Source organism: Coregonus clupeaformis, chromosome 9 (genome assembly GCF_020615455.1).
Source record: "Coregonus clupeaformis isolate EN_2021a chromosome 9, ASM2061545v1, whole genome shotgun sequence".
NCBI lineage: Eukaryota > Metazoa > Chordata > Actinopteri > Salmoniformes > Salmonidae > Coregonus > Coregonus clupeaformis.
The window spans coordinates 8,735,704-8,751,449 of NC_059200.1; the positions used below are offsets into that span (position 1 = coordinate 8,735,704).

Consider the following 15,746-nt stretch of genomic DNA (forward strand, 5'->3'; position numbering starts at 1 on the left):
CCTTGGCCTCGATGATTAGCGTCGGCTCAGCGGCCTTGCCTTTGGCCTCTGTGGCAGGCTTCTCCCCCTCCCCGCCGCTTTGATCTGATGCTGCCGTTGTGCCCTGGCAAAGCCACTTTCTAATATCCATCATACTATCAGCTACCTACCTAACTGTTAACATTACCTAAATTCCATCTAGCTGCGCGGTGAAACATTTATTTTTTCTTCGTAGTACGTAACTTTGAAAGTAAACATAAACGGTTAAATTGACCCCGCCTTTCTACTGCGAAGGCCAATCAAGTCTCCAAATCCCTGCGCCAGGGGTTCATACGTCCCTCCACTTCGCCCGCCTCCTCTGGTTTCTTCTTCACAAAATGAGATCTCCGGAGTGCGTGCAACCTGGTGTGTGTCCGAGAAGGGGACGAGTGGAAGACAGCATTCAGCACAACCACGGGGCATTACGAATACCTGGTGATGCCGTACGGTTTGATGAATGCTCCATCCGTCTTCCAGTCCTTTGTGAACGAGGTGTTTCGGGACATGCTTGGTCGCGGTGTAGTGGTCTACATCGATGACATTCTGGTGTATTCCGCTACGCGCGCCGAGCATGTGTCCCTGGTTCGCAAAGTGCTGGCCTGACTGTTGGAACATTACCTTTATAACAAGGCAGAAAAGTGTCTGTTTTTCCAATAGTCCGTCTCCTTCCTCGGATACCGCATTACCACCTCAGGTGTGGAGATGGAGGGAGATCGCATTTCAGCCATGCGTAATTGGCTGACTCCAACCACGGTGAAGGAGGTGCAGCGCTTTATTGGCTTTGCCAACTACTATCTGAGGTTTATCCGGGGCTTTGGCAAGGTCGCAACTCCCATCACATTTCTGTTGAAGGGTGGGCCATCCCGGCTCCGCTGGTCTGCTGAGGCTGACAGGGCCTTCAGTAACCTGAGGGTACTGTTCACTTCAGCCCCGGTACTGGCCCATCCCGATCCATCACTACCGTTCGTAGTGGAGGTGGATGCGTCCGAGGTAGGGATAGGCGCTGTCCTATCTCAGCGCTCGGGCATGCCACCCAAACACCGCCTCTGTGCCTTCTTCTCCAAGAAGCTCAGCCCGGCGGAGCAGAACTACGACGTTGGTGATTGGGAGCTGTTGGCTGTTGTCCGAGCCCTGACCGTGTGGAGGCACTGGCTCAAGGGGGCGAAACACCCTTTCCTCGTCTGGATAGACCACCGTAACCTGGAGTACATCCGGGCAGCGAGGAGGCTGAACCCTCGCCAGGCCAGGTGGGCCCTATTCTTCACCCGGTTTGATTTTACACTATCTTACATCCCAGGTACGAAGAACGTGAAGGCAGACACACTGTCACGGCTGTACAACACCGAGGAGAGGCCCATAGCAACACCCCCATACTCCCGGCCTCCTGCATTGTGGCACCGGTAGTGTGGGCGATGGACACGGACATTACGCACAGAGTTACGCACAGAGCCATCTCCACCTCAGTGTCCAGCTGGGCTGCAGTACGTGCCGTCTCTTGTCCGTGACTGTCTGATCTATTGGGCACACACGTCCCCCTCCTCTGGTCACCCAGGCATCGGTCATACAGTGCGCTGCCTGACAGGAAAGTACTGGTGGCCTACCTTGGCTAAGGATGTGAGGGTGTATGTCTCCTCCTGCTCGGTGTGCGCCCAGAGTAAGGCACCTAGGCACCTCCCAGCAGGTAAGTTACAGCCCTTACCAGTTCCACAACAGCCATGGTCCCACCTGTGATTTGACTTTCTCACTGATCTTCCCCTCTCTCAGGGTAACACCACCATCCTGTTCGTTGTGGACCGCTTTTCAAAAGCCTGCCGCCTCCTTCCTCTGCCCGGTCTCCCCACGGCCCTGCAGACTGCGGAGGCCCTGTTTACTCACGTCTTCCGGCACTACGGGGTGCCAGAGGACATAGTGTCTGACCGGGGTCCCCAGTTTACATCCAGGGTCTGGAAGGCGTTCATGGAACGTGTGGGGGTCCCGGTCAGCCTGACCTCTGGGTTTCACCCCGAGAGTAAACTGGCAGGTGGAACGGGTGAATCAGGATGAGGGTAGGTTCCTGTGGTCCTACTGCCAGGACCGGCCGGGGGAGTGGTTAGTGTTCTTGCCATGGGCAGAATATGCCCAGAACTCTCTCCGCCACTCCCCCACTAACCTATCACCCTTTCAATGTGTTTTAGGTTATTAGCCGGTTCTGGCACCGTGGCATCAGAGCCAGCCTGAAGCTCCTGCGGTGGATGACTGGTTTCGGTGCGCAGAGGAGACGTGGAACGCTGCTCACGTCCACCTCCAGTGCGTCGTGCGTCGCCAGAAGGCCAACGCTGACCGCCACCGCAGTGAGGCCCCGGTCTTGGTACCGGGTGATCGGGTTTGGCTGTCGACCCGGAATCTGCCCCTCCACCTGCCCTGCTGGAAGCTGAGCCTGCGGTTTGTGGTCCTGAGGAGGATAAACGAGGTTACATATAGGTTATTACTCCCTCCAGATTACCATATTAACCCCTCGTTCCATGTGTCTCTCCTCAGGCTGGTGGTGGCTGGTCCGCTGCAGGAGTCTGAGGTGAGGGAGGTTCCTCCGCCCCCTTTGGACATCGAGGGGGCCCTGGCGTACTCCGTCCATTCCATCCTGAATTCGAGGTGTCTAGTGGGGGGCCTTCAGTACCTCGTGGAGTGGGAGGGGTACGGTCCGGAGGAGCGGTGCTGGGTTCCGGTGAGGGATATCCTCGATCCCTCCCTATTGCAGGATTTCCACCGTCGCCATCCGGCTCGCCCTGCTCCGTTTCCTCCTGGCCGTCCCCGAGGCCAGTGTCGGGGCGCTGCTGGAGCTGCGAGTCAAGGGGGAGGGTACTGTCACGACTTCTGCCGAAGCTGCCACCTCTCCTTGTTCGGGCAGGCTTCGGCATTCGTCTTCACAGGCCTTCTGGCCACTGCCGCTCCTCATCTCATCATTACATTTGTTTTGTCTTGTTTATTACACACACCTGGTTCATATCTCCTCATCAAGTACCTGAATAAGTGTTCCCTCTGCCCCCTTGTCTTTGTGTGTGATTGTTTATTGTGGAGGATAGAGAAGCTTGGTGGAGCTCCGTGTATTTTGTATCGCCGGGACATTTCCCTGTGTGCCTTGTATTTTTCCAGTGCACCTGTTTTGCGCACTGGAGTGTTTTGACGCATTACTGCGTAACTCTGTGTTTCAGAATAAATCCTGTTATTTTGTGATTTACCCTCCAGCGCCTGACTCCTTCGAAATCACCTCATCACAATAGCGGACGATATTGCCACACATATTTGCCATATTTTCAATTTAAGCCTACTAGAAAGTGTGTGCCCTCAGGCCTGGAGGGAAGCAAAAGTCATTTCGCTACCTAAGAATAGTAGAGCCCCCTTTTACTGGCTCAAATAGCCGACCAATCAGCCTGTTACCAACCCTTAGCAAAGTTTTGGAAAAATGTGTGTTTTACCAGATACAATGCTATTTTACAATAAACAAATTGACAACAGACTTTCAGCACGCTTATAGGGAAGGACATTCAACAAGCACAGCACTTACACAAATGACTTATGATTGGCTGAGATTGTGGGGGCTGTTTTGTTAGACTTCAGTGCGGCTTTTGACATTATCGATCATAGTCTGCTGCTGGAAAAATGTATGTGTTATGGCTTTACACCCCTTGCTATATTGTGGATAAAGAGTTACCTGTCTAACAGAACACAGAGAGAGTTCATTAATGGAAGCCTCTCCAACATAATCCAGGTAGAATCAGGAATTCCCCAGGGCAGCTGCAGTTAGTTTCAGAATGGGTGGCAAGGAATAAGTTAGTCCTAAATATTTAAAAAACTAAAAGCATTGTATTTGGGACAAATCATTCACTAAACCCTAAACCTCAACTAAATCTTGTAATAAATAATGTGGAAATTGAGCAAGTTGAGGTGACTAAACTGCTTGGAGTAACCCTGGATTATAAACGTGGTCATGGTCAAACCATATTGATATAACAGTAGCTAAGATGGGGAGAAGTCTGTCCATAATAAAGCACGGCTCTACCTTCTTAACAGCACTATCAACAAGGCAGGTCCTACAGGCTCTAGTTTTGTTGCACCTGGAGTACTGTTCAGTCGTGTGGTCAGGTGCCACAAAGAGGGACTGCAATTGGCTCAGAACAGGACAGCACGGCTGGCCCTTGGATGTACACAGAGAGCAAACATTAATGGAGGAGAGATTGACTTCATCACTACTTGTATTTGTGAGAGGTGTTGACATGCTGAAAGCACCGAGCTGTCTGTTTAAACGACTAGCACACAGCTCAGACACCATGCATACCCCACAAGACATGCCACTAGAGGTCTCTTCACAGTCCCGAAGTCCAGAACAGATTATGGGAGGCACACAGTACTCTATTCCACATCAGGTAACTGATGCAAGCAGTAGAATCAGATGTAAAAAACAGTTAAAAATACACCTTATGGAACAGCGGGGACTGTGAAGCAACACAAACATAGGCGCAGACACATGCATACACACACGTGATAACATACGCACTATACACACACGTACACATGGATTTTGTGTTGTAGATATGTGGTAGTGGAGTAGGGGCCTGAGGGCACACACTTAGTGTGTTGTGAAATCTGTTATGAATGTATTGTAATGATTTTAAGATTGTATAACTGCCTTAATTTTGCCAGACCCCAGGAAGAATAATAAATACAAATACATGCGCAAAGGGGATTAATTTACAATTATAAACTGGGTGGTTCGAGCCCTGAATGCTGATTGGCTGACAGCCGTATACCACGGGTATGACAAAACAGTTATTTTTATGGTTCTATTTACATTGGTAACCAGTTTATAATAACAATAAGGCACCTCAGGGGTTTGTGATATATGGCTAATACACCACGGCTAACAGCTGCGTTGCCTCATGCTTAAGGACAGCCCTTAGCCGTGGTATATTGGCTATATTCCATACCCCCTTGTGCAATTGATCTGGCGAGTTTAATAAGGGCGAATTATATTTTCTCTTGCCACATATTCAAATTCCTTTATTACGTCATGTCATACCTTGCAATAATTATTATTTTGAGGAAACCCGAATCTTGCTTCTAACGTCGTTACAAGTTACTGTGATATTCCTTCTTAATTGGCCCCATAACGTTATGGAAAATTTTAATTGTATAAATATGCCAACTCCTCTCTTCCTGTGAATTATTATTTTTTGCCTCGTTTCAGGTCTTTTGGGCGGGTTTTGACTTGTAAATGTACTGGAATTTTAGCTTCACCTGGCAACCCTGCTGGAGAGAGAAATTGAAGGAGCAAACGGGATCTACGGATGCTGAAGAGCGGGAGGTTGGGTCGACTCGACCGATAAGTTTCACATTTAGAACAATCTCTGAGACATTTATTTTGCAGATAGTTCATTGTTGGAGTTAGAGTAACAGAGAAGCTGTATCGTAGTTGTTTATTGACAGGAAACGAGGAGCTAATTTATTAGGGTGAGTTGCTAGCCAGCTAACGTTAGCTTGCTAGCATCCAAGCGCGAGAGCAGAATCCGCACCGACGCACTATCATCCTTGGATGCACAACATCCGAGCCGTGCAGCCTCTGTGCGCGAGGAAATATTCTGGTTATATTGACAAGAACTGGCCATCACCAGTAGCTTCCAGGTACGAGGGTAGGGTACGGCGGTTTCACGGACTGACTGACTCGCGGGCGTGTCTTGTGTGTTGTTCGGGAGAGACAACAGCTACAGACAGTCCGCAGTTATTAACGCTGCTGTTTATGTCATGGCCCTTTCGATTTCATCATTCAAACTCAAATTAAGCTTGCTGAATTGCTAGGGCTAAGGACAGTGGGTTGTTGTTATTAGCAGATACGATTTGTGCTCAATTCCAGCCCTTTAGCTTCATTGCCCTTGCCTCGGTGTTGTCATTAGATACTCCCAACCATCCCACCCCTGGCTGTCTGTGAGGCCTCCCAGCAGGCACTGTTGTCTCTCACCACCCACTCTGTTGCTAAACCGAAAGCTAGAAGCTAGCCTCAACAACTTTCTGTCAATAACCTACCAGATGTTATTCTTCAGGGCATATTAATGGACATATGATTTTTTATTGTGTGTATGGTAACGTTAATTCCTCTGTGATGTGTGTCTCTGATAGGATGAGTGGTGATGAGATGAACCCAGCAGCAGTGGCCCAGGCAGTGGAGGATATACAGGGAGACGACCGCTGGATGTCCCAGGTTAGTCGACCCTACTGCCTCTGCCTCACTACATCATACTGTCCTATCAGCAACTGACCCGGAGGACTCTGACTCTGCAAAACCCTTTGGTCACTGATTCATGGTAATACGTGTGTGTAGAAAACATAGAGGAAACCTAACATGGATGTAACAGAGAATCAAGTCCATCCTAAATTCAATCTCCATCTCCACCAGTATGTAACAAATCAAATTGATTTTTTGTTACATGAGACAAATAGAACGGGTGTAGACTTAACTGTGAAATGCTTGCTTACTTGCCCTTCCCAAAGATGCAGAGTTAAAAATAATAATAAAATGAAAAATAGTAATACAAGGAATAAAATACACAAGAATGGAGCTACACTATATATACAAAAGTATGTGGACACCCCTTCAAATTTGTGGATTCGGCTATTTCAGCCACACCCATTGCTGACGTGTATAAAATCGAGCACACAGCCATGCAATCTCCATAGACAAACATTGGCAGTAGAATGGCCTTACTGTGCTCTCTCGAGTGGCGCAGCGGTCTAAGGCACTGCATCGCAGTGCTTGAGGTGTCACTACAGACCCGGGTTCGATCCCAGAGACCCATGAGGCGGCTCACAATTGGCCCAGCATCATCCGGGTTAGGGGAGGGTTTGACCAGCCGGGATGTCCTTGTCCCATCGCGCTCTAGCAACTCCTTGTGGCGGGCCAGTCGCATGCACGCTGTCTTCGGTCGCCAGTTGTACAGTGTTTCCTCCGACACATTGTTGCGGCTGGCTTCCGGGTTAAGCGAGCAGTGTGTCAAGAAGCAGTGTGGCTTGGCAGGGTCGTGTTTCGGAGGACGCATGGCTCTCAACCTTCGCCTCTCCCGAGTTCATACGGGAGTTGCAGCGATGGGACAAGACTGTAACTACTAATTGGATATCACGAAAAAATATGTAGAAAAATTATAATGGCCTTACTGAAGAGCTCAGTGACTTTCAACGTGGCACCGTCATAGGATGCCACCTTTCCTACAAGTCAGTTCTTCAAATTTCTGCTCAACTAGAGCTGCCCCGGTTGTGAAGTGAAAACGTATAGGAGCAACAACGGCTCAGCTGCGAAGTGGTAGGCCACACAAGCTCACAGAACGGGACCGCTGAGTGCTGAAGCACGTAGTGCGTAAAAATCGTCTGTCCTCGGTTGCAACACTCACTACTGAGTTCCAAACTGCCTCTGGAAGCAACGTCAGCACAATAACTGTTCGTCGGGAGCTTCATGAAATGGGTTTCCATGGCCGAGCAGCCGCACACAAGCCTAAGAACACCATGCACAATGCCAAGCGTCAGCTGGAGTGGTGTAAAGCTTTCCGCCATTGGACTCTGGATCAGTGGAAACGCGTTCTCTGGACTGATGAATCACACTTCACCATCTGGCAGTCCGACGGACGAATCTGGGTTTGGTGGATGCCAGGAGAATGCTACCTGCCCCAATGCATAGTGCCAACTGTAAAGTTTGGAGGAGGAGGAATAATGGTCTGGGGCTGTTTTTCATGGTTCGGGCTCGGCCCCTTAGTTCCAGTGAAGGGAAATCTTACCGCTAAAGCATACAATGACATTCTAGACGATTCTGTGCTTCCAACTTTGTGGCAACAGTTTCCTGTTTCAGCATGACAATGCACCCGTGCACATAGCGAGGTCCATACAGAAATTGTTTGTCAAGATTGGTGTGGAAGAACAACTGGCCTGCACAGCGCCCTGACCTCAACCCCATCGAACACCTTTGGGCCTCCTGTAGCTCAGTTGCAACGCCAGGGTTGTGGGTTCGATTCCCACGGGGGGCCAGTATGAAAAATGTATGCACTCACTAACTGTAAGTCGCTCTGGATAAGAGCGTCTGCTAAATTACTAAAATGTAATGTAATGTAATGGATGAATTGGAAGGCCGACTGCGAGCCAGGCCTAATCGCCCAACATCAGTGCCTGACCTCACTAATGCTCTTGTGGCTGAATGGAAGCAAGTACCCGCAGCAATGTTCCAACATCTAGTGGAAAGCCTTCCCAGAAGAGTGGACCAACTCCATATTAATGCCCATGATTTTGGAATGAGATGTTTGGTGATGTAGTGTATATACAGGGAGTACTAGTAACACGAGGAATAAAATACACAAGAATGGAGCTATATACAGGGAGTACCAGTACCAGATCAATGTTTCAGGGGTATGAGGTATTTGAGCTAGATCTGTACATGAATGCAGAGTAAAGTGACTAGGCATCAGGATTAATAATAATAATAAGAGTAAAATAAAGAACTGAATAGCAGCAGCATATGATGATTGTAAAAGTGTGTGTGGGTGATTCACATGAAACCAACTGAAACCATAATAATGTCTGTGATGAATTCAGCTACAGTGCCTTCAGAAAGGCCTAAATTCAAAATTGATTAAATAATAAAAAAAAATCTCACACAATCATTTACATAAGTATTAACACCCCTCAGTCAATAAATGTTAGAATCACCTTGGGCATTGATTACAGCTGTGAGTCTTTCTGGGTAAGTCTCTAAGCGCTTTGCACACCTGGATTGTACAACATTTGCCCATTTATTATTTTCAAAATTATACATGCTCTGTCAAATTGGTTGTTGATCATTACTAAACAACCATTTACAATTACTGCCATAGATTTTCATGCAGATTTAAGTCAAATCTGTAACTCAGCCACTCAGGAACATTCACTTTCTTCTTGGTAAGCAACTCCAGTGTAAATTTGGCCTTATTTTAGGTTATTGTCCTCCTGAAAGGTGAATTCATCTCCCAGTGTCTAGTGGAAAGCAGACTGAAACAGGTTTTCCTCTAGGACTTTGCCTGTGCTTAACTCCATTCCATTTATTTTTATCCTGAAAAACTACCCAGTCCTTAACGATTACAAGCATACCGATAACATGATGCAGCCACCACTATGCTTGAAAATTTGGAGAGTGGTAATCAGTAGTGTATTGGATTTGCCCCAAACATTCGGGACAAAAAGTTACTTGCTTTACCACATTTTTTGCAGTATTACTTTAGTGCCTTGTTGCAAACAGGATGCATGTTTTGGAAGATTTATTTTCTGTACAGGGTTCCTTCTTTTCAATGTCAGTTAGTTTCGAATTCTGGAGTAACTACAATGTTGTTGATCCATCCTCAGTTTTCTCCCATCACAGCCATTAAACTAACTGTTTAAAGTCACCATTGGCCTCATGGTGAAATCCCTGAGCGGTTTGCTTCCTCTCCGGCACCTGAGTTAGGAATGACACCTGTATCTTTGTAGTGACTGGGTGTATTGATACACCACCAAAAGTGTAATTAATAACTTCATCATGCTCAAAGGGATATTCACTGTCTTCTTTTTATTTTATTTTATTTTTTTACCCATCAATCAATAGGTTGCCTTCTTTGCGAGGCATTGGAAAACCTCCCTGGTCTTTGTGGTTCGATTTGTTTTTGAAATTCACTGCTCGACTTAGGGACCTTACAGATAATTGTATGTGTGGGGTACAGAGATGAGCCAGTCCTTCAAAAATAATGTTAAACACTATTGCACACAGTCCGTGCAACTTATTATGTGACTTGTTAAGCAAATTTTTTTCCTGAACTTATTTAGGCTTTTCATAACAAAGGGGTTGAATACTTATTGACTCAAGACATTTAAGCTTTTCAAATGGTATTAATTTGTTTAAAAAAATCTAAAACATTATTCTACTTTGACGTTATGGGGTATTGTGTGTAGGCCAGTGACAAAATCTCAATTTAATCCATTTTAAATTCAGGCTGGGTGTGTGAATACTTTCTGAAGGCACTCTAAAAAACGTAAATAATTTATTTTCATATTAAGGCTCACTATGCTTGGTTTCTGGCTCGTTAACCTGTTTTGGGCCTAAATCTTACTGTTAACAGAAAATGAATTATGCGTTCGGGTCAAAGGACTTTACATTCATTTAATTGATAAAAAATAACGGTAACTCTTTACTTGACATCAGCATCATAACACGTTATGACACGGTCATAACCATGTCATAATATGTCATAACAGCTGATAACTTGTCATAACCTGTCATAACACTGTCATTACACATATTTAGACCTGTTGTGACATATATTGTGTTATTTTATGGCTGGCTATGACACCTACATAAGTGTCAAAACCTACACAAGGAAAAACATTCCGTTACACCATAGCCTACTTGTCAACAGTATGTTTATGTTATATTACATTTTCAGAAATTGACCATATTAAATTATCATTGTAATTGCACACACATTGATGTCAGACATGCACCTACCCCAATGCTCTGTTTCTGATGACTGGGATGAATGTAGGAACAGATTTCAGCTGCAGGACAAGACACCCTCTTTGTGACTTCTGACTGACATAAGTGCATGTACCTGATAGGCCTATCTGGCTTATAAGATTATGATGGTCATAATGCCTTATGATATTGTCATAAAGTGTATTTTCTACTAGTTATTTAAAATATGATGGGAAAAAAATATGTATGTAAAGAATTCATTACAACAACAACAAAGGACTTAAAAAACTTTCAAATGAAAGGAAACTTCTTGGCAGGGAAAAAACACATTTCAATAAATGTGGGTTTTGACCCTCTTATGTAGGTGTCATAACCAGCCATAAAATAATGCAATATGTCACAACAGGTCTAAATATATGGGTCATGACAGTGTTATGACCATATTATGACAGGTTATGTCAGCTGTTATGACATGGTTATGACCGTGTCATAATGTGTTATGATGCTGGGTGTCAAGTAAAGTGTTACCAAAATAACTAACATATTTAATTAAAACCACTGAAATATTGTTTTAAAGTGGTACATATTCAAAGACAGTTATAATTTCTGGGTATTCACATTACAAACAGTCATGTGTCCGAGCACGTGTTTCACATTACTGTAGTATTTCTTCAAGTCCCTGTACAAAGTACAGTGTTTTTTAAATATTTATTTTTACCCATAATGTAAGGTAAGCTAGTCTCTTCTCTTTTATTATGTTAAAATGTGATAATTGTCCTCGTACACCCCATTTACCCATTTTAGATTATCATTACCATAACTGTGTAATACTTTATGTTTGAGCAACATTATTGATTCAACTATTTACAGTATAATAGATTAGAAAGAGCATAAATTGATGATGTCGAAATATTTAGCTGAGTCATAATGGCTCCTGCCATTGTTAGCTAAATTTGCTAAGGGCTTCTAATAAATGAGGTAAAGAGGTCAATCGAACTCGATTAAAACAATGGAATTGCCTAGGAAACGCATGGGGGGGGCCGTGTGGGAAAGATCCCGTATCTCCTCATTGCCCCGCAGCAAAATTAGCCTACATTAAGGCTATTGTTTATATGTGTATTTCACACTATGTTGAGGTAAAAATCTGAGTATAATGCTTGCATGGATGTCAACCTCAACAGATGTTCATGTCATTATCACCAATCAACTGCATTAGTTAAAAGAGACTGACTACCACCACCAATTTCTGTATGCTAGCTATGCTAACCAGAATATATGAACAGGAGTTGGCATTTAGCAGTCACTTCTTCTAAACCTGAAAAGGGACAACTTCTAAATGTTATGAAGCGAAAATATCAAAATCGGACTTAAGTAACCACATTGTGGGCCTGTTACAATACATAAATCATGACGGATTCGACGAATATCCACTTTGTTATATCAGATTTGTTAAATGTGTGCTAATCTGGGCAATGGAATGATCTGCGTTCCATTGACTCCTTTACTGGACCTAACATTATTTCTCCTGATGTGGTTTAAGCATTGTTAGCACATTCAATTTTGTTGTTTTTCTTTTAGAAAAGTCATTTTTAAGAGGGAAAACCTGGAGGAAAAAAATCAGTCCTGCAAGCTCTGGTTTTGTTGCATCTTGACTATTGCCCAGTTGTACGGTCATGTGTGGCAAAAAAGGACAGAGAAAGCTGCAGCTGGCCCAGAACAGAGCAGCACGTCTGGCCCTCAAATGTACACGGAGGGCCAATGTCAATAACATGCAGGTCAGACTCTCCTGGTTGAGAGATTGACTGCATCACTGCTGGTCTTTGTAAGAAGTATTGACATGCTGGAAGTATCGAATTGTCTGTTAAGCCAGTTAACACACAGCTCAAAACCTATACATACCCCACAAGACACGCAATCGGGGTCTCTTCACAGTCCCCAAGTCCAGAACAGAGGCTGGGAGACGCACAGTACTGTATAGATCAATGACTACATGGAATTCTCTTCCAACTCAGGTAAGCGATAAAAACAGATAAAACACATCTCAAGGAACAATGCGGAGACACACACACTCTACACACACACCCACACATTATTTGTAGTATTATTAATTTATTAATTTTCATTTATTTTCTCTTTCTTGTTACTTTTTAAAATAGTCCTATTGTTCTTTAGTCGTAGTGTTCTTAGTTAAAATTTGTGTTGCTGTTCCTGTCCATTAGTGTTCTGTATTTTGTCATGTTCTATGTTTTGTGTGGACCCCAGGAAGAAAAGCTGGTGTTTCTTCAACAGCTAATGAATGGGGTTCCGAATAAAAGCAATACAAACCATTTGGGGTTGAGGCATATAGTATGATGTTCTAATTGTTGGCATGCGATATGGATTCTTCTTGACATTACACTACTTTTGAGGTCTGAAAGCATCTGACAAACTTTGATATAAACTGTGTTAAAGGGACATAACACTCAAATTCAAACATTGATTCTCATGATGAATTCAAGATGATGCTGAAACGTTGGTGGTTTACCCAATACATTAATTTCCTGGGAGCTTACAGCGCATTCGGAAAGTATTCAGACCCCCTCCCTTTTTCCACATTTTGTTATGTTATAGCCTTATTCTAAAATGGATTAAATAAATAAAAATCCTCATCACTCTACACACAATACCCCATAATGACAAACAGGTTTTGAGAAAATACTGCTAATGTATTAAAAATAATAGACAGAAATACCTTATTTACATAAGTATTCAGACCCTTTGCAATGAGATTCGAAATTGAGCTCAGGTGCATCCTGTTTCCATTGATCATCCTTGAGATGGTTCTACAACTTGATTGCAGTCCACCTGTGGTAAATTCAATTGATTGGACATGATTTGGAAATGCACACACCTGTCTATATAAAGTCCCACAGTTGACAGTGTTGACAAAAACCAAGCCATGAGGTCGAAGGAATTGTCCGTAGAGCTCAGAGACAGGATTGTGTCGAGGCACAGATCTGGGGAAGGGTACCAAAAAATGTCTGCAGCATTGAAGGTCCCCAAGAACACAGTGGGTCCTCCATCATTCTTAAATGGAAGAAGTTTGGAACCACCAAGACTCTTCCTAGAGTTGGCCGCCCGGCCAAACTGAGCAATCGGTGAGAAAGGCCTTGATCAGGGAGGTGACCAAGAACCCAATGGCCACTCTGACAGACCTCCAGAGTTTCTCTGTGGAGATGGGAGAACCTTCCAGAAGGACAACCATCTCTGCAGCACTCCACCAATCAGGCCTTTATGGTAGAGTGGCCAGACGGAAGCCACTCCTCAGTAAAAGGCACATGACAGCCCGCTTGGAGTTTGCCAAAAGGCACCTAAAGGACTCTCAGACCATGAGAAACTAGATTTTCTGGTATAATGAAACGCTTTGGCCTGAATGCGAAGCGTCACATCTGGAGGAAACCTGGCACCATCCTTACGGTGAAGCGTGGTGGCAGCATCGTGATGTGGGGATGTTTTTCAGCGGCAGGGACTGGGAGACTAGCCAGGGTCGAGGGAAAGATGAACGGAGCAAAGTACAGAGAGATCCTTGATGAAAACCTGCTACAGAGCACTCAGGACCTCAGACTGGGGGCGAAGGTTCACCTTCCAACAGGACAACGACCCTAAGCACATAGCCAAGACAACGCAGGAGTGGCTTCGGGACAAGTCTCTGAATGTCCTTGAGTGACCCAGCCAGAGCCCGGACTTGAACCCGATCGAACATCTCTGGAGAGACCTGAAAATAGCTGTGCAGCGACACTCCCCATCCAACCTGACAGAGCTTGAGAGGATCTGCAGAGAAGAATGGGAGAAACTCCCCAAATACAGGTGTGCCAAGCTTGTCGCTTCATACCCAAGAAGACTCAAGGCTGTAATTGCTGCCAAAGGTGCTTAAACAAAGTACTGAGTAAAAGGTCTGAATACTTATGTAAATGTCATATTTCAGTTTTTTGCAAAAATGTCTAAACCTGTTTTTGCTTTGTCATTATGGGGTATTGTGTGTAGATTGATGGGGGGGGTTTAATCCATTTTAGAATAAGGCTATAATGTAACAATGTGGGAAAAATGAAGGGGTCTGAATACTTTCCATGTGCGACTCTATTTCTTTTTTATAGCCTACAGTTTACTCGCTCTTAATCAGCACCTCTACTAACTTTTTTTGGGTGTGCGCCAGCTCATGCTTTTCACAAGATTAATACACATCTCATGCCATTGATTGTGTAGAGCCAGCTGTATGCCTCAACACCAACAGGAAAAATTATTTTTTTATTATTATTTGGTGCTTCTCTTTTTCATTCATTTATTGTATATTTTTTTGCATAATGGGTGTATTTACACAATGAATGGCCTGGGATGTGGACTTAAAGGGATAGTTCACACAAATTACAAAACGGCATATTGGTTTCCTTACCCTGTAAGCGGTCTATGAACGAGACAAGACAGCAATCCATGCTTGGGTTTTGTTTACCTGGTCACTGTCTCCAACTTTGTAGCATTTATAGCACAAAACCAATGTAAGTCAATATCCCTGATATTATAATTTTTCGCATTTCATTTCCAAATCATCTTAAAGTAACTTTATTGAGCTATACAATAAATGTTTTACACTTTGAGATGATGAATGGATATGGAGTGTGACAATGCTTATATCGGGGATATCCACTTGGTTTTGTGCTATAAATACTAAACAAAACCAAATCATGGATTGCTATCATACCTTGTCCATCGACTGCTTACAGGGTAAGGAAACCAATGTACCAATGTAATTTTGTAATTTGGGTGAACTATCCCTATAAGACTTTTGAGGTATAAAAACATCTGACAAACTTAACATGTTTGAGTGTAATGCTCCTTTAGGGGTTGTTTAATAATGTATTAGTCTAATAAACAGAACAATCTGATTAATCTAAAGTTCTTGTTATTAAGATTGGCAGATTAGGAAAGAAAGAGGGCTGCATCAAAAGCTAGGGTGGAGAAGCATAGAGAGCAACTGTACAGAAATCCAGAGCTGCTTAAGGAGTACAGAAGAAAGGAAAGAGAGGTTGCAGACAAGTGTTATTGATGACTCACTTGTCCTTACAGAAAGGTTTGGTAACAATGCACTTGACATTGCTTTTATACCTGTGTTGTAACCAGGGCTCTAATAAAAAATAAAAAAACATTGGTAGCACTGTTTTTCATTGGTAGAAAAGTTAGGAGCACCACATACAATTTAGAAGAAACA

General features: G+C 44.1%; 1 protein-coding gene across 4 annotated transcripts in view; it reads left to right on the forward strand.

Annotated features, from left to right (window-relative positions):
• Positions 1-5,290: 5,290 nt before the first annotated feature.
• The window catches only part of LOC121573680 (platelet-activating factor acetylhydrolase IB subunit alpha2-like), a 33,327-nt gene continuing 22,871 nt past the window's right edge, over positions 5,291-15,746 (forward strand). Inside the window, exons 1-2 of one of the 4 annotated variants that reach the window (XM_041885841.2) lie at positions 5,291-5,673; positions 6,166-6,247. In XM_041885841.2, coding sequence (XP_041741775.1) covers positions 5,585-5,673; positions 6,166-6,247 — 171 coding nt within the window. In that variant the 5' untranslated portion in view covers positions 5,291-5,584. The other 3 variants (XM_041885840.2, XM_041885839.2, XM_041885842.1) reach the window with 3 other exon arrangements.